Here is a 27,657-nt window from a genome sequence, read left to right as displayed (position 1 = left end):
ATGTGGGCATGAGACACGGTGAGCAATGCCAAGAGATCGGAAAATGTGTTATGCATTTTATGGTACTCGCCACCCCAATCAGATTGAACGCATTTAATCTTAGCATCTAAAAGGCGCTCAACATGAAGCTGAAATTCACGAAAAATGCAAGGGGCTTCAGTGAGATCATGCATCAAGTATACCCAGCAAAACTTGCTAAAATAATCAATGAAACTGATATAATATTTAAAACCGCCCACAGACTGTGGTGCCGGACCCCAAACATCGGAGAAGATCATTTGTAGAGGTGCTGAAGATTGATGTACTGAAGTAACATAGGGTAGTTGATGACTTTTGGCTACTTGGCATGCACTACAAACAGGTAATGAGGACTCGCTAGTAAATGAAATATTATTCAGACGCAAAATTGATTGAACAGTTTGGAAAGAGGGATGTCCAAGTCGTGCATGCCATTGAACACGGCTGATAGACTCGCTGAGCAATGCTTGATTAAGAGTAGCAACATCGGAGGATTTGAGTGGGTAAAGGCCAGCCTCACATTGCCCGTCCAGAAGACTTGCCCCCGTCTGCCGATCCTTAATGGAAAAATGCCAAGGGTGATATTCAAAAAAGACGTCATTGTCACGAGCAAGTTTGTGAACAGAAAGTAGATTTTTGGAAATTTCAGGTACTTGCAAAATATTACGCAATGCAACTGAATGAGAAGCAGTTCTAAGAGAAGCATGACCAGTATGCAAAATACGCAAACCTGTGCCATTGCCCACATGAACTTTATCACCACCATTGTACTGTTCATGAACAGCTAGTCGATCAAGTTCGCTAGTAATATGATCAGTAGCTCCTGTGTCAGAGTACCAGTTCGGATCAATCTTGTAAGAGGACGTAGCAACCATTGCCGAAGCAGAGGGGTCTTCATGATAAGCTTCATCCATCCGATGCCAACAGCGAACGGCAGTATGGCCTTCCCTGCCACAGATTTGGCAAGACGGGGGCTGCGAGGAGGTGCGACGATCACTAGCAAATCTTGAAGATGCATCACCCCTTGAAGGAGTAAAACATCCTCTGGCACGGCTACGGCCACGGCCACGGAAATTGCGACCTGCAAAGTGTGCCAATGATGCTACATTCAGCTGTTGATCGGAGTGGTGCTTGAGTTGACGGGCTTCAAACGTTATCAGGTGGGCATACACATCATCAAGGGTAAGAGCATCTTTCGTCGTCATAGAAGTGACAAATGAATCATAATCTGGACCGAGTCCAGCAAGGAGATATACGGTCACCTCGTCATCAGAAAGAGGTGAATTGGCAGCAGCGAGTTCAGAAGCGTAGCCCTTGATGCGACAAAAATAATCAGCAGCCGATAGATCGCCCTTTTTGGCGGTGGCAAGATCAGTACGGATCTGTACAACACGAGCCCGAGTTGCAGATCCAAACATACGTTGCAAGATGTTCCAAACTTCCCTAGACGTGCCAGCATCAAGTACATCCCGAAGAATTTCCTCAGACATGGAGGAAAGAAGTCCACTTAGCACTTGTTGATCTTGATGGAACCACCGATCATATTCTGGATTGGATACCAGATCAGTGCCAGCTTCAATTGAGGAGGCAATCTGTTTAGGAGGGGGAGGGATCGTGCCATCAAGAAATCCTAGGAGCTTAGTGCTTCGAAGATAGGGCAGAAGCTGGGCACGCCAAACAAGATAATTGGCCTTCATCAAACGATGTAGGGGAATTGGGGCAAAATAGGACGCCATAGATGATGCCAGAGAACCGGTTTGAGAGGAGGTAGTGGTGGAGGAGGAAGAAGATATTGTTTCAAGAAAAATTCCTTGGCTCTAATACCATATTAATTGCTGTGAATAGCCTGCCTCGCTAGGCCTGGGCGTTCGACTTATATAGCATCAGGAGAGTACAAGTTTGGTAAGATTACAAGCGTGATTATTCACGCAACCGACAAGGAGACGCAGTTCCAAAAGGAGAAAATTATATATTCAGAATAGATAAGAGTTTCTATCTTTAATAGGTCCATCACTTCTAGCACGACCAGAAAAATTTCTATTGCCCGGGGCTCCAAAGCTAACCCTGCTACCCCCCCCCCCCCCCCGCCCCCCCCCCCCAACCCCAACCTCCAAGTGCCAGCAGAACGCCCACCACTATATGGATCACCATTACCATCTTATCTGTTCCTTCTGTCAGGTATACACCTCAGACTCTTATTATAATGCTGAACCTCCCCCTTTGCGAGTTGTTTTTCACAGAGCTTGTCGGTGTGGCCAATGAAACCACAAGTATACCAAAAATATAGGAGAAACTCGTACTCTAAGGGACACACAGAGGTTTCTCATCTTCTCCCGCAAAAACAGTGACTCCCCTCATTAGTAGCCTCCTAATATCGAGTCTGATCTCGCCAGACTATCATCATCCGCTTCCACAGCCATGAAAATACCAATCTCCTTGCCGATTGCCTCCCCCGTCGTCTTCTTCATCATCCCGAAGGGCAGCTTCAGAACATGAACCCACATCGGAACGAAAGCGAACTCCATCTCATCCATCATCTTAGTGGGATCAAAATCAGCCATCACCACCAGATCTCTTCCAAACATCCACGGTCCTTCCTCCAGCGCCCGCCTCTTCCCCGCCGCCTGATGAAAGGTGAAAAGAAAGTGATTCTCACCCAGATCCTTGCAAGCGACGCCTTTGATCGAGCACCCGATCTTCCCCAGTGCATTGGCCAGGCCATCCACGTGAACCAGCTTCTCTGCGAGCACCTTCTCGACGGCCATCGGCTCAGCAGATCCAACCCGACCACCATCATCCACCTCCACCTGAATGCCTTTCCTCTCTGCCGCTGACAACTTCATGCCACTTAGCATCCCTTCCAACGCCTCCATCACGCTGCCACCATATCACCGTCACGTGGAAAAAAGGAGACATCAGGAAACACCGGCGACTAGGAAGGCTAGCAGATTTGGTCTGGGCTCCAAATGGAGATCTCAACGTGGACACAAACGTGGGATGGGACGTGGACTCGACGATCAGATCCTGTGAGGGAGCAGATCGGGGATGAGGGGAAGGGAAACCGGAGAAGGAACGGTGGAAACCCTAGTCGCCGTAACACACCCCGAGTCGCCTAGGAAAACCTAGGCGCCGAGGACTCTTTTCCTCGCGCCCGCCACTAATGAGGCAATTTATTTTTGAGGGGCGGAAATGAGGCAATTTAGTTCTGCCCTTCTTTCTTTGAACCAAGTTCAGTGTACCACTTATTAATTCGTACCTGCAGCTGAGCACATTTCAATCGTCACAAGCAAGTTCTTTCAGCCACTTTTGAGTTCTGTCCCCACGTTTTATTTTTTTTTCTTTTCAAAAAGTTATAACTTTTTGCAAGATAGGAGCCTCCTTTCTTGCCACAAATAAACGAAGGAAGGACACTAGGGTCATTTAAGGGTGGCAATAAGCTATCAAACTGAATATAAATGGAGAAAATGGACCACCTTTTTGTCTGATCTAACCCTCGATGTTAGTAAATTAAGAACCTATATTGTCATTTAGCTTTAGACTTGTATAAAATGCCGTTGCACACATCACTGTTTTGGTCCATGTTTGCCATTGACGACTACCCCCACTTGTTTTTGGCCATTAAATTTTATCCCACCTAATATTACATGATAAAGAGACATAATGCACCATTGCACCCCATCTATGATGCTTCTGTTTTCCATGAATTTTTTTTATGTTTTGCTAATAATGAGAAAAGTATGATAGCATATATTATGGTGACCAATATAATTTGTACACCCAACACAATTCAGCATACTTGACTTCCTCCATAGCAGATAGAGGATATAGTTAGAACAACAGCTCGTACCTGCGGCTGAGCACATTTCAATCGTTACAAGTTCTTTCAGCCACTCTTGAGTTCTATCCCCACGTTTTATTTTTTTGCTTTTAAAAAAGTTTTGGCTTTTTACAAGATAGGAGCCTCCTTTCTTGCCACAAATAAACGATGTATGCATATACATCTGAACTGATTCTGCACTCAACTTACTTACCACTACGGGAGAAGCCTCATTTGTCGAGTGTCTGATACACTCGGCAAAACAACATAAGCACTCGGCAAACCCTTTGCCGAGTGTTGCACTCGGCAAAGAGGAAACGACAAAGAAAGGGTCGGCAAAGGCCTTTTCCTCTTACCGAGTGTTTTTTGTCGGGCACTCGGCAAAGACTTTGGCGAGTGCCTAATCCTGCTCTCGGCTAAAAAAATGGACGTGACGGCGGAAGAAACGATGACGGACGTTTGCCGAGTCCCTGAGAGAAGCACTCGGCAAAGTGTATGCTCTTTGCCGAGTGTCTTAGGTCAGCACTCGGCAAAGTGTATGCAAAGTGCCATCTCCGGTAGTGGCGGTAGGTCTGTCCGAGCACGCCGTGGACGTCGTCAGTGAGGTCGTAGAACTTGAACCAGAGGTCAAGGTGCGCGAGGCTGTCGTCGTCGGTGACGCCGTAGCCGTGGACCCGCGAGTCCTCGGCGGTGATGGGCACGACGTTGGCCATGATGCGGAAGACGCCCTTGAGCTCGACGACGACGGTGTTGGCGTGCGCGGTCCTGGTGACGGAGAGCGCGGGCGTGGTGGGCGGGGACCAGCAGGCGCCGGCGGCGGCCGGGAGGGCGACGTCCTCGTCGTCGAAGGCGAGGGCGAGGTGGTCGGCGGCGGCGTCCCAGCGGGCGGTCCTGGCGGCGCCGACGTAGAGGTAGTGGTGCGCGAAGCGGATGCCGAGCGCCTGGATCCAGGTGAAGTCGCGGCTCATGGCTGGGTTCCTCTTGCCGATGAACTGGGCGTTGATGTGGAGGCCGGCATCAGAGAGGATGCAGAAGTCCCAGTCCTTCTTGCCGTGGAAGTAGTAAGTTGTTGCCGTCGGCGCCGGTGAAGCGCGGGTCGCCGCACGACACGCCGGGGTAGAAATCGCACACTGAATTGAATTGCATAATAAGAGGTGTGCATGCCACATTGCCATGCCATGAGATCGAATCCAGATAGTATATTTATATATATAGCATAGCACTAGTACTCACGGCAGAAGATCTTGCAGGTTGGGCAGAGGACGAGGCACTTCTTGGGGCATCGGTTGGGGCAGGTGGCCGTGCATCCTGGGCGGTTGGAGTTCTTCCTGGCGTCGGCGCAGGTGAACTTGCTGATGCGCTTGCCTTCCATGGTGATGACCTGCATGTTGCTCGGCTGCAGCGGCTGCGCGGACGCCGCCAGCGCCATCACGCACAGCAGCTGGCCAGCGCCCAGCACGGCGGCGGTCGGGCGGCGACGGGGGCTGGGGCGCGGCGGCGAGGAGCTAGGCGAGGAAAGGAACGAAAGAGCCGACGAAGTGCACAAGTGTTCGGGTAGCCTACCAAGGAATAAAAGACCCTTTGCTGAGTGCTAGATCACGGGCACTCGGCAAAGGTCTTTGCCGAGTGCTAGAATACGGGCACTCGCCAAAGGGTTCTTTGCCGAGTGCCCGATCACGGGCTCTCGGCAAAGTTTCCTATTCTTTTATTTTTCAACGTATCAGCGTGAACTATTGAAATGTGGCAACCTTTGCCGAGTGTCCACAAACTGGACACTCGGCAAAGACAATATCTGCTGAGCGTTATTCCGTGACACTCGGCAAAACATATTTATTTTTTTCCTTTTTCCACCCAAACTTTTTCTGTTGTGATTCTAGATTACCTTGAACTACATATGCAAGTTTGGCACATTACTCGAATTGTTTGCTATATTTAGTCAATTTATTTCATTTGATTGAATTTGTTGGAATAATTCAAATTTAAATTGCAAGTCATTCAAAGAGTAGAGAAAAATGAATCAAAAAATGATATTCATATTATTGAGCCTACTTCGACACCTTATCCATGAACAGACAACAATTTCAAACATCTCATGTTCACGAAGCATGACCACAAACTTGGGGTCCGGTTATTTTTAAATTGTATAAAAAGCAAATTTGGTCAGAAAATCATGAAACTTGCCCAGATGTCATGATATTATATGTGGAGGCTGTGATAAAAATTTGATAAAGTTTCATGAAAGTTGTAACATATGATGCTTACAAACCGAAGCATGTCCAAAAAAGTCTCATAATTTCATGTGAAGGCCAACTAGGTGTTAAGCATCGTACCTGACAAACTTTCACAAAATCTAGCCAAACTTTTATCATAGCGTCCACATATGATATTATGACATCTGGGCAAGTTTCATGATTTTCTGACCAAATTTGCTTTTTATACAATTTAAAAACAATCGGACCCCAAGTTTGTGGTCATGCTTCATGAACATGAGATGTTTGAAATTCTTGTCTATTCATGGATAAGGTGTCGAAGTAGGCTCAATAATATGAATATTATTTTCCGATTCATTTTTTTCCACTATTTGAATGAATTGCAATTCAAATTTGATTTATTCCAACAAATTCAATCAAATGAAATAAATTGACTAAATATAGCAAACAATTCGATTAATGTGCCAAACTTGCATATGTAGTTCAAGGTAATCTAAAATCACAATAGAAAAAATTTGGGTTGAAAAAGGAAAAAAAATAAATATGTTTTGCCGAGTGTCCAAAAAAAGCGCTCGGCAAATCACACATTTGCCGAGTGTCCGCGATACCGACACTCGGCAAAGCTAACGACCGTTTGCTGTCATTCGCAACTGACGGAGCTTTGCCGAGTGTCTGTCTTTGCCGAGTGTAGGGCACTAGGCAAAACAGATTTTGCTGAGTGTTATTGTTTGCCGAGCGCTTGACACTCGGCAAATCTATTGTTCGCCGAGTATTTCTTTTTGCCGAGTGCGGCACTCGGCAAAGGTCTTATTCGCCGAGTGCCCGACGAAATGCTCTCGGCAAAAATTTTTGCACTCGGCAAAGATGCCGTCTCCGGTAGCGTACTGTTCCTAGTTCCAATCAGCTCAAGTACAAATTGACACAAAACTGGTGGATCAGGAAATCAAAGTGCATTACTGACTAATGTGTGCAGGCATGCATGCTGAACACTGACATGAAGCTTGTGGTTTCTTTAAGAATGTGGATATTGCTTCAGGTTAGTTCATTGGAGCTGTCTATCATCAAGAACTGTGCTTGCTAGCGTACACCATCTCCCTAGCAAGACTCAGTGAGGGGAGGGAGAAATCATCCATCCTCCTCTGTTTGCCTGGCTATGAGAAATGGCCTATTTTGCTTCTGTTGATCATCCATTGATAGTCAACTTACACATAGGCATGGGTACTGGATGAGGATAGTGTGCTATTCGGGTGACAAGTCGGGTCGAACTTCACACGATCACAATGGATGGGCCGAGGGTTAGGCCCATAATAAAATGCTTAAGAGAGCCCATTGCTGAAGAGCTTGAACCGGCCGGCGTTGATGGCGAGCTTCCGCACCGACGCGACGGCGCCGATGAGGCCGAGGCCGATGAAGACCACCATGATGGCGACGTTGGCCAGGTACGCCGGCGACCGCCGCCCGCCGCCGCGCGGGGCCAGCGCCATATTGTACATGACGACGGGGATCACGACGTCGAGCGGGATGTACCCGACGGCGCCCACCACGGCGATGATCTCGCCGAAGAAGGGCAGCATCGCCGCCACCAGCGCGCACCCGGCGACGTACGCCGTCCGGAGCGCCACCCGCGGCGCGAGGTTCCACCGCGAGAACCGCCCGCGCGCCGCGTCCGCCAACTTGGTCTCGATGATCTCGTACACCACCTGCGAGTACACCTGCCAATGCACATGGGATGGGCGTCCCATATGTTCAGAGTTGTTGAATCTTGGCGGATCACCACGAGCCATTGGCGATGTAGGCTGTGTCTGCTCACCAGGGCGATGGCGATGAGCTGGAGGAGGACGAGGACGACGGCGAGAATGAGCAGCCACTTGGGGGCGAGCCAGGGGCCCGTGTCCGGCATGAGGCTCTTGAGCACGTTGGACCGCACCTGGTTGCCGAACGCCCAGTAGCCGGTGATGGCCGGGAAGTAGAACGTGAGCGACAGCACCGAGTAGCACAGCACCAGCGCCTTCGCCATCTTCCCCGACGCCGGCGGCGCCAGCGTGGCCTGCGGCGGTCAAGCGTACGTGCTTAGAGGCCGTCATCAGGTTTATTTCTGAATCAAGGTAAGCAGGCAACACCGAAAGTTCTGAAGATTGCACCAAAAAAATTTGTCAACCTGGATTTCAGGCAGAATGCTGTTGCCGAAAACGGAGGCGAGGATGGAGATGGAGAGGAACGCATTGAAGGTCCTCGCAGAATTGGATGAGCTCAACGAGTAATCTTTCGGTGGAGCATTACTCGACAAACCTGTGCATCAGAACGGCATCACTGCTTTAGCAAAAAGGAATTGCATCTTTCGCACCATGATCAGATGTATTAGGAACCATCATCATCTGACAACACGTACCTGCACAAATGCAAGCAGCCGATACAAGCATGGTGTAGCTGACGCTGACGATCAGCGATCCGAAGTTGATGTAGCGCAGCGAGTGCAGCGACGGCATCTGCGACAGGAGCGCCAGCACCACGGCGACGACGATGACGAAATGGTACAGCTTCAGGTGGCCATGTGGCGCAACGTGCAAGTATATTATCTGAATATTTGTTCGAAATCAATATGAAAGCCTGTGTCTAGCCTCCGAGCAATTTTAGCACAAATCCTTGGTTTGGAAGGCTTAAGAAATTAATCAGGAAAGCACATACATTACCTGTAGGCAGTCAGCGGCGAGCAGGATGCTCCCAATGCTAATCCCGACGTTGATGGCGGTTTGCACGACCAGCACCAGGTACGACGCCCACTCAGATCCGAGGACGTCGGCGGCGAGCTCGCGGAAGCGGATGTGGCGGCGGCCAGCGGCCTCGCAGCGGTCAAGCACCCTGGACACGAGGAGGTAGCAGTGGAAGGTGACGGCGGCGAGCGCCGTGAGCGCCGCGACGCCGAGCCACCACCCGAGGCCCCGGAGCGCGTACGGCAGCGTCAGCAGCGCCGGGCCCACGGTGGCCGTCGTCATGTGGAACCCCGCGTGCCACCACGTCCCCTTGGACTCGAGCACGAAGGCCGCGCCGGCGTCGGCCGCCGCCGGCTTGCCACTGCCGGCCGCGGTCTCGACGTCGGAGGACGGCGGCATGCTGGGGCGCTCTGCAGCCACCGTCATGTCGTGCTGGTCGAGAGGGCTTGCGGGTAGTGATGAATGCAACATAGATCTTTATACAAATGAAATGGAGAGGCTCGTTCGATAAGCCTCATGTGATGCCAATCCTAAGAGGTAAAAAATGATACAGAAATTCTCACATGACTCAGCAGAAAAATATAGTATGATCCGATCGAGCAGAGAAGAGGACCACGTTGCAACTTTGGTGCTACATTTCGATGATTTTGTGTGTAGGGGGACATTAGTATGTGTGTTTTGTTTTTAACTGTAAAAAATGATTTGTAGCAATATTTTTAGATGATGGCCAGTTGGCTGTAATATTTCTTTTTTTTATTTTGCTGTTTTCGTTTTATTTTTATTTTCTGAAAATCGATTTGTAGGAGCGGATCATGCCGTGATCCGTACATACAAATCGATTTCTAGAGGCGGCTAGAAATTATTTTTAGAGACGGGCGCGTTACCCACCCCTAAAAATCAAATTTTTAGCTTCGAGAAGTAGGAAGTGGGTATCGCACCCGCCCATAAAAATATATTTTTATCTGCCCATAAAAAAATTTTTCGTAGTAGTGTTTGTTCCAAGACATTTTTTATATAGTATCCTATTTATTACCACCGACCATATTTGTAGGAAAACCATGAATTAAATATTAATAATTTTTTTTCTTCTATATGGATGCTGTTTACCCTTCTCTCTACCCGATGTGTTTCACCATCTGCAATATGTGCCAGGTTAGTCTTTTCCTTCTTTTTCATATTATGAGACCGAGCGTTAGCTCGGATGGTTGGCTCCCCAGGTGCTGGAGCCAACCCGCCCGCGTTTGCGTGGATGCTCACCTCCTCTCTTAGATGATCTGCTAGAGCTTCTGGCCTCTTTAAAAGAAAGGAAATTATGAGACTGATTGGTTGGATGCCAATTTTTACCAAGTTAAAATCAGAGCATGCTAATAAAATTTGGCTACCAATTAATTCATGGCTAAAAGTTGGCACTTGTGACCAAAATATTGGCAAGTTACTAGAAACTTCTTAACCCTTAAAAAGGAAAAGTATAGGGGTTGCCATATTTTGGCACTAAACCAAATGAATACCTAGTTTTTTTTGCCAACACTTTGGCATGCCTTGATTTTGGTAAGCCAATTTTAGCTTGTCATAATTTTGGTTTGGCAAATATTAGCATCCAACCAATCGGGCTCTATGTGCCTAGTTAGTGGAGGAATGCATGCTAGCGGACCTATGTGTGATGCGTCCTCGAGATGCACATTAGTCAATGCTTGAGGCATGAGAGATTATATAATGAATGACTTTATCTAGATTGCACAGGTGTCTCCGTATCTAGTTTGGGTGTATAGTTATGCATGGTCCCCTATTAGCTTATAAGCTTTACCTCATCCAAACAGACTAACTTATTATAGTCTAGTTTTAAATTATGGAACCGTCTGTCATATATAAAAAAACTATAAACTGGCTTCAAAGCTAGTAGGATCCAAACGGGATCATGGTTTGATTTCAAGCCTGTGAATATTGCAACCATATTATCTTACACGTATATATGGTTAATGTAGCGATCGATATTATATTGTCGTATAATGTCCACAGATGTGGTAGGATGAGGATTAATTGAAGATTTAGGTAGTAGTAGCATGTCAAAAATATCTGTAGAACCACATCATTCTACCTCCCTAATCATGTTAGCCTTAGTGATGTTTAGTGGCGGATCCTAACTGAATAGTTTGTATGTATACTTTTTTTTGCATGGGTATATACACATCTAACGATGTTTAGATATGGTAAGCGACAATTCAAATAACTAAACACCATCTTAAATAATAGGTGCCAATTGATGAAAAAAATGTTCATGTTTATTCATAGCAATGAAATTAACTTGTCAGACTGTTTACGTGTAAGTTTAGTTAAACGAGACTATAATGCATATATCAATAGCACTTAAACCATCATGAGTGAAAAGCATACAAGTTAGTTTTCTTTTTTTTTTAAGAAGCATACAAGTTAGCTACAAGTCAACTTAGTCCACCATATTTTTTCAAGAAGGAAGCCTAAGCCTCCAACTTTTTTTTTGATAATATAAGACACTAATTTGTTTTTAGAAGGAAAATGTACCACTCCTTGTTGGGGGCAATATCCTGCACTTGGAAGAACTAGAAAACAAGAAAAATATAATAACATTTTTTTATTCTTAGTCACCGTATTTATCAGTGATTTGCCTTTTTTGTTTTGCAAAGCTTCCTTTTGAATGTCGGAACCCGATGAAACAAATGAAAGGAAAGTTATGTACATTGGTCCATAACAACTAGTATTCCAGATTATAACCTGAAAAATATCCAACAACATGTTGCACACATACATGACTTTTGTGGCCAACAAAGATGGGTACAGATCGAAGGCAGCAACCAGGCAGTGTAATAAACAATGCAAATTCAATTGGCTTAACAAGCTAGTATATGATACGTTATCCTTCCTTTGACTTTCCCAACCTTAGCAGCCTCGTGGAATACTAAATTTGAACTGGTTGCAGCACTGACCTTTTCTATTTGTAGTTCCAAGCTATTCACGTGCCACCACCAGCAGTTTTGACTAGGAAAAACTTGTAGATTCATCGATGGGATAAGTTAATCGACACAAAACTGTAGGTGGAATGGTCTTAGAATGATATGCATGCATGTATAATTATCTCATTGTTCTCTCCAAGTACTGCTGTACATTAAAACTTTCAATTAGGTCCTGGGTTAAAGTTTGTGCATTAATTCGTGTACAAAGTGAGATCTTGCAGTCAGATTCATTCTTGTAAACTGCATAGATTTATTCTCCTCTGTTATCACCTTTAAAACCAGCATCACTTGATTCTTTTTACGATTACACAGTACAACTCAGACGCTTGCAATGCACGCACACTCACCTTATGAATGCACGTACGCAAATCTAACCCTATGAGCATCTTCGAAGACTGAGCTGGCAAAATCCTTGAGATTGACTCATCACAGGCGTCTCGCTGTTGATGGGAATATCGCCTACCACTGCAAGCACAACGCCGTTAAATCATATAATATTCGCTTCCACGGGGAGTCGAACGTAGGACCTTTTCATCAGTATCGCTTGATTGGACTCAACTTTGCAGACTATTTGCATGGCGCTTTCTGAAAATGTGGATCATGACTATCCGTGGCTAAGGTCCATATGAATTCGCCAAACAATCTGAAAAATGCAGCAGCTCTCCATGTGTGCTCCTGATATTCATGTTGATTTCCTCTTATTCAGTAAAATATTCATGTTGATTCATGTGAGATGAAACCTGAACATTTTTTGGTATTTGTAGCCACTTGCTCGTCGTTCATGAATTATATATATATGTAGCTTGAATAACAAAGGAGCTGAGATTGCCACCAGGCTTAAAATAAAGCAAATATGAGCATAGATTTGGATAAAAGGGATTTTTCATATTCGTTGTGACTTGTACGTATAGCGACGAAATTTGCTAGGCGATTGACTGCTTCAAAGGTGGCGGCAACCGGCCGCGCCGCTGTCGATCAGCCATTGCAGGAAGAAGAGTTCCTGATCTTGCATCAGCATCACATGCACCATGGTTCTGAACTCTGAACCTTTGACGCTTCAGTTGGAGCTCTTCATGAGTCATGCTGCGGCGGCCAAAGGGAGGAATATCCTATTCTTCCTATGGAAGAGCTCACAGCTGGATATATATGCATCCCGTCGTATAACAGACCAGTAAGCTACCGCGCTCGTCACAAGCCTTTCTCACAAGGAAGTGACTTGTAAAATGCTGCGCTTCTTGTGCGCCACTGCCAGTCACCATCCACATGAGTCTAAGAGTTGGGTTTATTTTTTTTCTTTTTTCATTTGAGCCTGTCATGGCAACCCTCGTCTTCCTCATCAGCTTGTAGGAGTACTACCATGATGCATGGCAGTTCAGACAAGTATATTGGACTTGTTTAATCTTCCCTGGCTTTCATGTCAATCCGGATTCCCACCATATAATTCGGGAGTTGGAATAAGTCAAAATAAAATACCGTCACGATCAAGATGGTCCTGTATCCTAGCTAGTCTTATGCTCGATAACGGGTCTTGTTAGATTACTCCACAAGTTACAGGCTTACAGCCAGTTGAGACGCCGGGTCATATAGGGAGGAAGCCATGGTTCGTTAGCTGTGGTTTGTTTATTGTTCTGAGATGGACAAGAGTCCCTGGATCCTGATCTTACATGCATCAGCATGGTCCTTGATTGCAGAGTCAACGCCTGCATTCCTGGTGGCGACCGGGATTAGCACTTGCTGTCTAAACGTAAGAGTTCCCTGCGTGGCATACTATTAGTCGACTGTTAGGTACTAGGCTCTGTTTTTGACTTCATCTCATTCGACCAGTGCGCGAGCTAGTGAGCTAGGTCCGATTGCCATTTTTTCAAGCACATAGGAGAAGAATGACATGACCCAACAAATCCACCCACCTACAGCTTCGCTCACTTCTCTCCCAGTATCCCTCCCCTACGCATCAACCGTCTCATCCCTCCCCATCTCTCCCACCCACAAGCGCACCCACCCCCACCCGATCCCACCCTGAGGCCGCGAAGAAGCGGACAAGCAGCTCTCCCTCCTCTCCCTAAAAGCATCTATGCAGATAGATGCATAATAAAATTTGACGATTAATGATAACCATGTGTTTTGAAGGAACAGTCATATTGGGTTAAGTCAATACATGCAAAAAGAAAATATACCCCTCAATTTGCATGAAAAAGCATGACAAGGATTTGGATATGAAGAGTAAGGATATTTATAGTATCAAGTGTCAAAAGGAGATGAAGGACACTTGGTTCAGTGTAGATTTTATAATTTTCTAATCTTTGACCATACTATAAAAAGAATTTTTGAGCTAGTAAGTTGCATTGATTTAGTAAGCTTGGTCATGAAATAGATGCCCCTAAAAATCAATTTCTAGAAAATAAAAAATAAATAAAATCGAAAATAGCAAAATAGAAAAGAAAAAAGAAAAATATTCCAGCCAACCACCACAAGCCCCTGTACTGTAGAGGTATAATTTTTTTGATGAAATATGCACACTTGCATCACCCGGGGTTCGAACCACTTACCTTAAGTCTCGCGCGTAACTTCCTCTCTACCACACTATACAGTCACCTGTGACTCTATAGGGCATGCTATTCTTTAATATTAGCTCTGAAATTGATTTGTAAGGGCTGGTGACGCCCTTACAATCACCCGCCCCTAGAAATTAATCTATTTTATTTTAAAAATTATTTAAATGTTTATATATAGCAAAACAAATAAAAAATGAAACTTCTACACAATAGTTATTGTGAACTATCCATACAAAAAAATATACCAAGTATATTTCAGCGTATATAAAGGTTAAGATTGTGGAAATCTTAAAGTATGACTTGAGTTGTATGAGATACTATATAGTTATAGCCATAGATAGAGTACAACTATTAAATAATCTTAAATAAATAATGTATAAACTATAAAATTTTAGATCTTACCACTAAGGAGCTACTCTATATCTGATGTTGTTTGAAAAAAATAAAAATTCTAGATTCTAAAATCAGAAAACTTATAATAGTTTTTTGGTTCATTAAATGACCTTAAATAAAAAATTATGAACTACAAAGTTTTAGATCACGTCACCTCTACAATTTTGATATAAAGTTTCACTTCATCCGAAATCATATAAAAAGGTTAAGAATTTTTTCATGGAACTATTTGTAGAGGCAGGTCATGCTATCACCCGCCCTAAAAATGCATTTTAGGGGGTCTTTAGAAATGGCCACCATTTTCATGGGCAGGTGGTGGCGCCACCCGCCCCTAGAAATGCTATTTTCAAGGGCGGGTGACACCGTCAGCCGTCCCGGAAAATGGTGGTCATTTCTAGGGGCGGGTCGGATGCTACAGTAACCGCACTCCATTTGTAGGAGCAGGTTAACTTTTGATCTGCCCCTAGAAAAAAATGGAGCGTTCCTGTAAATCGTTTTTTATAGTGATGAGCCATCTGCAAAAGAGAACAAGTTACCCATTTTTTTTGAAAAAACAGCACATCAGGTGGCAATGCAAAAGAGAACAAGTTAGATCCATTTTTTTTTGAAAAAACAATACAGTAGGTAGCAATGTAATAAAACAACAGCCAACAGTTAAGAATGAATGGCATAGATGTGCTCTAAATAATTCACAGACAACTCTAAATATTCTTAATTATGTCGTAAGTGCACAACAGCTTCACGCCAGACTCCTCCTGTCCTTGTTCAGCCCCAAATCTTCATTGCAATACATGAAGGGAAGGAGATCAGAACTTCAAATAATGTCATGCTGCTAATAATGTCAACCAGCAGATAATCAAAAAACATGGATGCAGCTCTCAAGCCCAAAGAACAGAGGCTAGGTAGATGATCCTACCTGGTGAGGAAAATTTATTTTTTGAGCACACATATATACAAGCTACAAGTCTACAATAATGCAAGAACATGTTATTTCTATGCAGTAGAGATAGACCTAAGTGTGCAATGACACATTCCTGCAGATCTAATACACTATACAACAAAGTATTTCCATTGCAAAATCTTTAGAATTGAACAAATCTATATGATTCCCCCCCCCCCCCTCTATCTCCATTTTCAGATATATTAAACCAAACAAGACCACCAGAATGATAACAAGTACCAACAGCCCTTCAGGGGTTTCACCACTCAGATTAAATAATACCTTGGGAGTATGGTGTACTGGTCGAAGTCGGGGCAAGCTCCTCCGAGGGTCGGTGTCACGGAGCCTCAAGATCCAACGCGCCAAGGATGCCACATCTTCGTCCATCTTGCCATTACCGATGGCACTGCCATCACCAGCTCATTTTGAGGGCGGCGACTAGGGATGGGGTGGTGGATGGGAATGGGCTTGGCGGCCTCGGATGGAAGGGGTTATTGGTGGGGAAGCAGACGATGGAGCGGGCAACGGGGGAGGGGGCGACAACAAGGGAGCGACAGGACAGAGGGCGATAGGGCAGGGAGAGGCGACGGAGGAGGGAGGGGTTGATTGGGAGGGAGGGGGCGAGGGGGCAGGAGCTAGTGGAAGCTCGCGGTGGCGGGAGACTCCGACGGAGGAGGGGCCAGCAGGAGGGGGTGAATTACCCGCGGGAGATTTCCAGCAAGAGGGGGCGACGGGAGGGGGCGATTGGGGATGGTATTGGTGGGGAGGGAAGTAGGGATGAAAGCGGTTGGGAATGGTCGGGAAAACTCTCTTACCACTTTTGTTACCATATTTTTTCTCGGAAATAGTAATAGGAACGGGAATGACGGTCGGGAAAATGAAATCGGATATACGGGATTGCGGAAACGAAACAATTGGATCGGAAATATGTCGATAACTGTCGGGAATCTATAGTTCAAATCGGGAAAATTAATTCACTGACCCATAGAGAACAATAGTAATCATATGTGGTATTTGCTTTAGTATATATTTCATACATGAGTACAGCTTCACATGACATGATATTTCACTTAGCATATATTCATAGATTAGTACAATATAGAATATTATCTTTTTAATTGCCAGAAAATATGAAGAAAATAGAGACTGTAAAGGGACCCGAAAAAGAAATGACTATGGCTACTCCGGCTGATTTGTGGGCCACCATGCACAGCTTGCTTGGGCGCTAGCAGCTAGCAGCCCGTGGGCCGCGTGCATGCACGCGCAAGCGCAGCGGCGCAGGCCTGCAATACGGCAATGGCAGCAGCAGCACCCAGTTGGCCACTAGTCTGTAGTCCCACCTCGTCCATCCTATAAATCTTACATGCGCTGGTGAGCTATAAAGGAGAACGGGGGTTGGGAAAGAATCAGATCAGTTTGCTATTTGCAAGCGGGAACATCTCCGGGATCTGAGAAAACGATCGGGAAATGTTTACTACTGATTCCGTTCCTGTTCCTGTGGCCTTGTCACCGCTCCGACCGGTGTGGATCTGAGGGGCGGTAAGGGCGGAGAGCCTATGGTTTTTAGCCGAGGAGGTGCCTTTAGACAACGAGGCAGCAATCCAAACAATGGGTCGATAGAAATAATTGGGCCGTGACTGCGTGCCTAGAAACAGCCTAGTTTTTTTGATCCATTTAGTTTTTTTATTTCCAACTAACTAAAACATCCTTGTAGCATAACAACGAAAAACAATTTTGTTATATACACTAATACAGTTTTCATATATATTAGACAACATAGGTTGTCTTATAGAAGTTTCAATAATTTTTAAAATTATTTAATTTTTTCAATACTTTAAATGAATTTCTATGGGTTTATTGAAAGTAATTATAAATTGAAGTACATGTACCTCAAATAATATTAAACAAATTCCAAAAATATACTTCAAGGACTCCTGTTCTATTATAGATCATATCCTGAAAATAAATAAAAATTTCAAATATTTGTTAGGAATAATTCAAACTTCTATTTACAACCTTATTGTTTAAAAGATAAAATACCTAAAACTTCTCTAAAAATTCTGTAAATAAGAATCGAATCATTTTCTTGATGTATAAGCTTGACATAAAAGTTTCATAAGGTTATACAAAAATCAGAGGTTACATTGTTCACAAAATGGATAGATCTATCACAATGTTTCATACAACCTAAATCAAACTTTGAAGTTTGTACGACCTAAAGTATTCTTGCTCATATGCACTTGAAATTTGGACATAGCTTTAACTTTAACCTTGTATTAACATTTTATTAACATTTGTGGATTCACATTGCTGCTTCGTGTGCTAAAAAGCTGTACCCTATTTACAACATCCAAGTTGTCATGTAGGAGTTTTTCAACAATTATTGAATACATATGGTATTTTCTATTATTTAAATAAATTTCTACGTGCTTATCGAAAGTAATTCCATATTGAACTATGTGTACCTCCAATAAAATTTCAAAAATTGTATAAAAATTATACTTAGGCTCATATGTTCCATTCTAGCTTATATTTTGGAGAGAAATAATAAATTCAATTGTCTTCTAGGGACAATTCTCACACCCGGTTTTAAGGATAAAACCGAATGCATAACTATATGTATTCTAGAATAAGTTCCATACATACAGTGACTTCATCAGTGAATAATCAGCAGTAGTATCACGAAAAGAGAACTAAAAGACTAAAAGACTATAGAGACTTTAGAGTTATACAGCATTAGAGATAGCAAAGTGTTTGAGGAGATTCGCAAAGTCTAGAGATAGCAAGGAGAGACAATATAAAGAGCTTCTCACAAGAAATGAAGCGGAGTGACAAGATGAGTATCGAGAGAAAAAAAAGAGGGAATTTGGATTTGTGTCTTCTATGCTGGCTTTTCCTTTGGAACAAGAAGACAATGTTGTGAGGAAACTAAGGGATGAACGATGTCACTATAAACACAAGTCCTGCAACACATCAACAAGCGAAACAAGGATCCTAAACAAATAAGGACAAAACAACAAGCATTACAAGCACACCAAAATAAACTATCAAACAACCGAAACTAACGTTTTACAACTGAAAAGAGTCATATCCTAAAGCTTCAACATTCTTGATGTAGGCATCTCTCTCAGTTTGTCTGGCAGAATATTAACTTCTTGAGTGTAACGCCTGTGAGTCCAACACAGTCTTAAGTTGCTCTGGCTTGACTTCTTATAGTACACTGTTACTTCCATTCTTCGTGAGGGCTTTGGCATGCTATAGGGCATATGGTTTGGACAATCTAACATTTGTAACAAGAGGAGAGAAGAAAACCACTTTGGAATGGAAGACAAACAGAATTCCAAAGTGACCATACTTGAGGAGGTAAATTGGAACCAACGGAAACAAGGTAACCAATTTTAATGAGGGGACAATTGGGCAAGGAGATTGAGAGAGGTAAAATAATTCAAAGGAGGGGATAAATAGACCAAGATAAAGGGGTTAGAGAGAATAAGCATCAAGGATGAGATAAATGAAAAAAGAATTAAGAATAAACAACAAGGGGGTCAAGGACAAGGTAAAGAATGGTTTTTATCTCAAAAGAGATCTCAAAAAATGACCATTGCTATCTAGGCTGATGTCCTACGATCGATACAGTTGTGATACCACCTCTGTCACACCCGGTTTTAAGGATAAAACTGAATGCATAACTATATGTATGCTAGGATCAAGTTCCATACATATAGTAGCTTTATCAGTAAATAATCAGCAATAGTATCATAGAAAGGGAACTAAAAGACTATAAAGATTATCAAAATTATACAGGTTATTCTGAAAATGAATGTTTCAAACTTCACAGGCGATCGACCAAGGGTTGCATAGGCTTAGAACTCACACTACACCACAAAATGGCCTTTGGCAATTAATGGATTGCAACGGAAAATTAGATGTGTTGGCAGCCATTCCATAATAACCCACCCCCGCGCCTCCTCTGCATTGCCCCATGATTCTGCCAAATCAACCACACGTACAAGGGTGGTTGCAACCTCCTATGCACACACCCTATTCCCGATCTGTTCGTATCTTGAATTTTTTTACGGTAATCTCTCTCCCTGATGCGCTGCCATCTTCCTCTCACCTGTGCTATCCTCGCCCATCAGATCGGGTAGAGAACGGGGAATCCAACGAGCAGATCTGGACCAGCGATCACCCTCTCGACATTTCGGGTTCTAGTGCCAATGCTGCCCTCACCGTGGAACTCTCAACCCTGCAGTGATTTGTTCTGCCACAAGGGAGGAGTCGCCCAGATCTTGAGGGTTCCGTCGCGTCGTCTCCTTCAAATCAATGCAACTGCTCCCTTCCGGTCAATGGTGTCATCCTGTTCCTTCAGATGTGATTTGGTCAGTAACTGATTTGTGTAAATTTCCCAAATTCCTAGATTCCGTTTGATCTCCAATTAATTTCTGTTAATTTTGGCTACATTTGTTATGTTGATTTGTAATTTCTTTCTTTCTTTTTCTCTCAATTAAGCGTACATGGAAGCATGCTAATCACGATGACCTTAGAAAGGTTACTTAATTATTGTCTGTTCAGGCTGAATTGGTGATGCAAAGGGGCAACAAAACTGTTCAACTTGTCAATCCCTAACGCCCCTTGATCCTTTAATATTTTCTCGATTAAATAATCGCTGATTTAAACTACATATCCATGCCAATTCTGGGCAGTTCTTCTCAACTATTTCATTATGTAGAATAAGGTTTACAAAAGTTATCACAGTACTGAGTTCCTAGCAAGCTAGGGTGGTTACAATGTTTTGCAAGGGATGGTTTTTATTCTGCATTACACCTTTGTTACTTTGTATAACTTATAACGACATAGCAGTCTGCTCTCTACATAAACTCTGAACTTACATACTTTTGCACATGGTTAATCATTTCCTTTCCACAAATATTTCATAAGAAAGAGAGTAGACATGGAAACACCAATATATTATACTAAACTGCACATCAAACTATGTATAAATAGTTCTTTGCTTCCTAAGCTTTGATTTTGATGCTTCAAACTGATTCATTACCAATTTTAATTCAGCAGCTTCAGTTTTCCAATGACTGGACGTACTTAACATTTCAAGCTCCTAACTCATGGATGATCTTTGACAACAATTGCAGTAACCACGATGACTCAACCTCTGTTCTTATGCAGGGGAGCAGGAAATGTAACTTATGCGACCTCTGTTGTGGTATGTACATGATTTCCATTATGTCTAATATATTCTATCATACTGTATCTAAAACTGTTGTTACTCGTCCAAAGAAAAAGATTCACTGAAGTGTAGATCGACACCTTCAGTCTAAGCTTATCATTCTTAATTCAACTGAATTCTGTTTTCACTAGTTCGAAGGACTTATAGAGTTTATACCCACTGCACGTCCTCAAATATTTCTGATCTTGGACATCACTTGAAGAAGAAGACACGAGCAGTAAATAGAGATTATGTTTTTTTTTTGAAAAAGAGATGTATATGCACATTCCTTGTATGGCACATGTACAAGAACAATCTTCTGAAAATAATTCAATGTGCTGGAATGTTCATCTAGTTTCATCCGTATATGAAATCTAATTATGGCTGATTACTTTGAATAAATAATTTGGCTATGCAAATACGCTTTGTAGAAACATGCTAAAGTGTGCTAAAAGTATTTCCTCTCTAGCCTCTAGGACTTGCAACGTATATAAGCGTTGTTACACTAGTACAGAAAGCCTCACTAATACTGAAGAGGCTCTCAGCCGGGACTACAGTTTTCCTTTTATTTTTTCTGTGTTCCTTTCCATTCATTTCTTTTTTGTTCCAGTTATATTTTTATATTTAAAATTACATAGTATTTTATAATATTACTAAATGTTCCTACATGCGCGCTTGTTCGAGCTGAGTATTAAATCCACTGATATATACACACACACAGAGCGAGTGGGATTTACCACTAAAGTGCAACAAAGTGAAAGATGCACATATATATATATATATATATATCAATGTTCACCTAAATGGTACACGCTAAACAGTCGGTGTGGGTCTGTGCAGCATGTAGATGGTGTACACCGTGTACACGGTATTACACGGATTACATGTTTTGTACCATATTGACAAATATAAGTATTGTAACATGTATATATGCTTAAAACTAACAATAATAATGACAAGTTAAAAAATAATTTCAAGTGAGAATGACTATTGGAGAGTTTTGCATTCACTTTTGCGTGAATTAAAATTGAATCTTTAAACAAGACCTTTAAGCAGTGATGTGTTCTCTATCCTAAACAGTATGCTACTTACCCTAAACAGTATGCTACTCGGCTGTTTAGAACGTTTTCTTCCGTGCCGTGTAGCCCGTTTAGCCTGTGTACACACCGTGTAACCCATGTAATATCGTGTATCGTGTAATATACCGTTTATGGCCTAAACTGCACGTCCACCCATCGAGTAATGTTTACACGCCGTGTACACGGCCATGTAAGCGAACACTGATATATATACATACAAAGTGCAACAAAGTTTAATATTTACTACTTCTATCAAGAATGTGTCCATCGTAGTGGAATTCACCATCTGGTTTGATAACTTGCTCATAAATAAATCCTGCTTTGGCTTCTTGAATCGCCAAAACTCTTTGTTGTGGAAGGAGCTGACCCCGTCCTATGGATCTATAAAAAAGTAAAAAATACTAATTATGATATTTTTAAAATTACTTGAAATATTGCAACATGTTGTTTATTACTTACTTCCGCTTCCCAAGAAGTATATTCTTGTAAGGACTTACAAGAGTGTGAATATTCTCGCAAACATAGTATGCGCATAAATTATTGCCCTGTGCCTGCCTCAAATACTTTAAGACAAAAGAAGTCATCAGGTGTCCATATGAATAATAAAACAAGTGAAAGTAGTCATTCTTTCTGCATGATACAAAAGAAATAAGGAATCTATAGATTGAAGGCATGTAATAAGATTCACTAATTATGTAAATGAAAATTGAAGAACACCACTTATAGAAGCCAGGTGCTGAAAAAATTGATGTTGAGGGCGTCTTGATGGTATAGTTGGTATAATTCTTCGAAATACAACCACGTCACATCCTCGCCATGAAAGTAATCTTCATCTTTAATCCATACACCTAGCATGCAGTTGTAGCGGCTAGACACGAGCATGTAGTAATCATGTAGCCTGCGCATTTGCGTTGGAAGCACAAGCACCACTTTCGGGGGAACAAGGCTCTTGCAAAACTCATACTTCCATCTAGCAACTGCGGGGTGTGTTTCAATTTCATCACACCCTGCAACCTGAGCCACCGAGAGACGAGAGGTACCTAGAAATGCAATTAGCCCTTGCTGTTCCGTTGGTAGCACGACGAGCGGTTTAATTGATTGCTTCTCTTGGGCTCTGAGCTATGGAATATTAGATGACCCAGCAGATTTCTTCTTCTTCTCGTATGACTTGGTAATTGAGCGGTCATAGTCTGATGGTGGAATGAATTTCCTCCTATTTGCATCGATCATTTTTAAGAAAAGTTTGAATCTACTGGATTTATGAAAACCTTCTTCTCTTGCTTCTTCGGTTTGAAGTGCTCTTCAACTGCTTTCTTAGCTTCCTCACAACATTTCTCATAAGTTTTCTCCCATGGTAGCTTAGCAGGCTCCTTAGCTTTCTTCTTCGTCCGCTCCTTCCTTTTCGGAGGCTCCTTAACTGATGATTGCTTCTTCGGCAGTTGCTTTTGCTTCTTTGCCGGTGATGGAGTAGGTGAAGGAGGAGACCGCTGCCTAGGAGGAGGTGACTGAAGAGAACCCGACTGCCCAGGAGATGAAGCAGGTGACCGTGGACTCATGGTAGGAGCCCTTGAAGGAGAATGTTGTGGTGCAGGTTTCGTAGATGGTGGACTCGCGTTGCGTGCCCTTGGAGGAGGTTGCGGAGATGCTTGCCTTGATGCCTGATCAGTAGGCTAGAGGAGGATGTTGCGTGCCCATGAATGGTCTGTGCTAGTGTCGTCTCCCCATCACCTCTAGGAATGTTGAGCTCGAGCGTCTCATAATCCTAGCACACCTCCTCCACACCTACTTTAGCATATCCAACAGGAATCGGTTGTTCATGGTAGACGTCTCCTGGTTGGGTTGGCGTAACAATACCGTAGCCAACCGTGAAGATTATGCCCTTGTGTTTGCAACACCCAAGGTGTCCGTTGAGTGATATCATCCACAGGATAGCGCTGCTGGCCGGTTTCAACTGCGTTATCGACAGGGAGCTCCGTGGAAGCGCAGCTACTTCTTCGCTGAGACACATTAGCTTCATTGACATTAGGCACCGAAGCTGGTTGTGATTGCTGCTGCTGACTCATTGCTATGGCAACTTGTCATTTCACTTCATCCGCTATTCTAGCATCGTTAGATAACAACTGTTCTTCGAGCCTTCTCACACGCGCTTGCTCCTCGTTCTTCCTTCTTTGTCGGCTTCTATAAGAGTTGATGTACTGGCTGAACCCATATTTCCACGAAATAACGCCTTTGCCTCGTGTTTGACCCAGATGTTCTGGATTCTCAAGGGCATAAGTCAGCTCATCTTTTTCTCTATCAGGCTGGAATATTCCCTGGGCAACTGCTTCTATGGCCTCCTATAGTCTAATGACTGCTTGCTGAATTCTTTCACCAAAAAGGCACTCGCCATTCCCTGGGTGTAAGGTTCCTCCAGGACCATAAAACTAGCTCCTTGAACATTCAGGCCAGTTGATGGTTGCAGGTGTGATACCTCTAGCAAGCAAATCTTGCTCCATCTTCTCCCATTTTGGGATTGTGACCTTACAACCACCTTGCCCTAGAGTGTGGTGATATTTTTCTTTCGATGCATTTTCTTTTTTCCATTGCAACCACTGAATACCAAGCTCCGAACACTTATATGCCACAAATGCATCCCTGTGGCCCTTCTTCAAGTGCTCTTGTAAATATTGGCGTTTTCCCTTGCTTGATATAATCCCCAACGAAATTCTTCTTGAAAGTCTGAAATTGTGTGGCCATCTTCCTGAAGGTCCAGTCCGTAACTAATTCTTCAGACTCTGGTGGAAGTGTAAAATTATTCTATAATCTCTTTGAGTCACCGCTACACATTGCTCGTTTGCATTATTGGATTTCTACAACCTAAAGCTGATCAGGATATGGTCCCTCACAAGATGTCCACATTCTCTTATGTATTTTCCTGCAGCATTAGCGGGAGTCATGGGTTCGCCATCATATGCCACTTCTGCGATAATGTATCGCCCTTCCAATTTTTTGGTCGGGCCTCGTTTGCCTCTTTTACGCTTCTCCGATGCTGAGGGCTACAAATAAAAGACATATCATTATTCATGCTCAATAATAGTCATTGTCTATATTTTTCATATATATACATATAGAGTAATGAAATGTTAGATATATATACATTCTCGGTTTGTATATATATCTACAAAAATAACACAAACTACAAGTCTACATGTATATATAATAACTTTTTCAAAGAACTCTAAGTAATTGACTTTATAAAAAAATACTAAGTACTTGACTTTATAAAAAACTCAAACTAATTAACTTTATTGAAAACACTGACAAATATATTTCTAAATGTTCTAGAACAAGCCATATATATATATGGCTTGTATATACATTCGAGACTTCAATAATAACCATTAAAAATTGAATCTTTTGTTAAATCTTTATGATTTTGCTCACTAGCCATTTAATTTTTCTAACAAATTAAACCAAATAAAACTAACTAATTAGTTGTACTAACAAACTAACCAATTAAACATCTAAACCAAATAAAAATAGCTAGTTTCATGATATAAATCTACCAACATACAACTTAACATACAAAATACAAAAATAATTCAAACAACTAACTTAACACAACGCACACACGCACAACACAGAGAACACATGCGTAGGCACACTCACACAGTACTGTTGCGGCCAGCCGGTACTGTATGGTGGCAATGCATGGGGCAACGCAACTGCCGGAGAAGGGGCACGATGAGGCGCAGCTGCCGAAGGAGGGGCACGGCATGGAGGAGAGGCACGGCACGGCGCAACTGCCATAGGAGGCCCGAGCGGCGGCGCAGTGACGGCGGCCGGACCAGATGTGGAGCAGAGGACAATGGGAGGCGGCGTAGGCGATGGCGGCCGTGTAGGAAACGAGATGAGGAGGTGAAGAGGGCCGGTGAGGGGATGTCGGAGGAGGTCGGGGGGCACCGGACGTCGTCCATGATCGGACCAGAGTAGCGGCCCGAATCTTGCGCTGATGGTGTGTCTCAGCAGTGCTGGCGGAGGCGCGCGGCGCGGAGGGGGAGGTGGAGGCACTGGCGCGGCCGTGCGCAGGGGGGCAAAGGCACCGGCGCGGCAGATGTAGAGGAGGCGGCGATGTTGGCGCAGAGGAGAGATGGTGGCCAAGATCAAGAATGGAGAAGGGAGATGGGGAACTGGGATATATAGGGGGGCTACCTTTAGTTCTAGGTGGAGCCACGACCCGGGCTTTAGTCCCGGGTGGTGGGTCCACTCAGGACTAAAGGGTGGTCTTTAGTCCTGGCTGGAGCCACGAACTAAGACTAAAGGCCAATTTTGGCGGGCCGTATGAAAATTTCGGGTCCACGTTTAGTCCCGGGTGGATCTAATCTACCACCCGGGACAAATAGGGCCATGTTCCAGTTTTTGTGTATTATTTTCATTTTGGTTTATTTTTTAATAAATGGGCTGGCAGTTGTTAATTGCGTTAAAAATAATTTATGCATCAAAAAAATGCTAAACAAAGTATTTTGTTTTGTTTAGATTTGATATACACAAGAAAAATCTTTAATTTATATTCATGTGTTTTGATCCATTAAATATATAACTTGATACACATTATATTTTTCATTTTGACCATGCAAATATGTATTAGCTAAATGACATGTTTGAAATTATTACTTTTCGACAGGAAATGCGTTTTGCCACCATATTAACGTTAAAAATGAGTTTTGCCATAACATTATTGCCAATAGTAAGTGTGTGTGTGTGTGAGAGAGAGAGATGGAGAGAGAGTGTGTGTGTGTGTGAGTCGTGGTAGTGTGTGTGTGTTAGTATAAATTTCATGAAATAAATCTTGATAATTGAGTACTAATCCAAAAGATATCGAAAAATTATATTTGAACATGAAAATTAAGTAGAAAACTATAAAATTTATAAAACACAAGAACAATGATGAAGTACATATAATCGAAATATGCAAATTGTTCATGAGATATTTATAAAATGATATATAATGATTCTAGTATATTAAAGATCAGCATCTACTGGTACGGTAATTGTCTTCCTCTTCACATATATCCCTTGATTATGATCGCGACGCAAGTATGGAGCATCCTTATTAGCTAACAGGATGCATGGATGAGCATTCACCGCGAAAGGAGGAATCTCAACAAACTTATTATAATACTCTGACAGGTCTGTCTTGTCCTCGACTCCAACTATGTTTCTTTTTCGTGAAAGAACTATGTGCCGCTTTGGCTCATCAGTTTGCTTATTTATCCCCTTCTTTGGCTTGCTGAACATGTCCTTCACGTAAAAAACCAGAGCAACATCCTAGGTTAGGACGAATGGCTTGTCTCTATACCCAAGATTGTTAAGGTCCACTATTGTCATCCCGTACTGATCTTTTGTTACCCCTTCTCCAGTCAGCTTCACCCATTGGCAACGAAAAAGAAGTATCTTTAAAATGGATCTATAATCCAGTTCCCATATCTCCTCTATGTAACTATAATATGTCTCTTTTTTACCGTTGTTGTCTGTGACATCCATACGGACACCGCTATTTTGGTTGATGCTCTTTTTATCTTGGGCTCTGGTGTAAAATGTGTTCTCATTTATCTCGTAACCTTTGAATGTTAGGATACTCCAAGATGGTCCCCTAACCAACAATGCCAGTTGTTCTGGTATATCCATGATATGCATTAGATGCTTCGCAACCAACTGGCAAAAGAATCCATGTGTCAACGTGTAATCCA

General features: G+C 43.1%; 1 protein-coding gene, 1 non-coding gene and 1 pseudogene across 2 annotated transcripts; all 3 read right to left on the bottom strand.

The window, feature by feature from the left end:
• Positions 1 to 1,161: 1,161 nt before the first annotated feature.
• Positions 1,162 to 1,298, bottom strand: LOC112901822. The gene has a single exon (XR_003230399.1). It is a non-coding gene; the product is annotated as a small nucleolar RNA Z247 (small nucleolar RNA).
• A 1,077-nt stretch (positions 1,299 to 2,375) lies between these two features.
• Positions 2,376 to 5,746, bottom strand: LOC112900622 (annotated as a pseudogene).
• A 1,308-nt stretch (positions 5,747 to 7,054) lies between these two features.
• Positions 7,055 to 9,182, bottom strand: LOC112900621 (probable GABA transporter 2). The gene is made up of 5 exons (XM_025969464.1): positions 8,736 to 9,182; positions 8,435 to 8,621; positions 8,204 to 8,334; positions 7,856 to 8,092; positions 7,055 to 7,757 (listed from the first exon to the last, which is right to left on the bottom strand). Exons 1-5 carry the CDS (start codon positions 9,180 to 9,182, stop codon positions 7,362 to 7,364), a joined length of 1,398 nt encoding a protein of 465 aa, XP_025825249.1. The 3' UTR covers positions 7,055 to 7,361.
• Positions 9,183 to 27,657: the final 18,475 nt, after the last annotated feature.

This window comes from Panicum hallii, chromosome 7, assembly GCF_002211085.1.
Source record: "Panicum hallii strain FIL2 chromosome 7, PHallii_v3.1, whole genome shotgun sequence".
Classification (NCBI taxonomy): Eukaryota; Viridiplantae; Streptophyta; class Magnoliopsida; order Poales; family Poaceae; genus Panicum; species Panicum hallii.
Note: the sequence above shows the minus strand (reverse complement) of the source record. Positions and strands in the feature narration are given on the sequence as shown.

Coding starts and splice junctions, on each gene's coding strand:
- LOC112900621 (XM_025969464.1), bottom strand. CDS start 9,182: ATGACGGTGGCTGCAGAGCGCCCCAGCATGCCGCCGTCCTCCGACGTC. Junction 8,622..8,735: donor TCGCCGCTGACTGCCTACAG/GTAATGTATGTG, acceptor ACAAATATTCAG/ATAATATACTTGCACGTTGC. Junction 7,758..7,855: donor AGCTCATCGCCATCGCCCTG/GTGAGCAGACAC, acceptor GTGCATTGGCAG/GTGTACTCGCAGGTGGTGTA.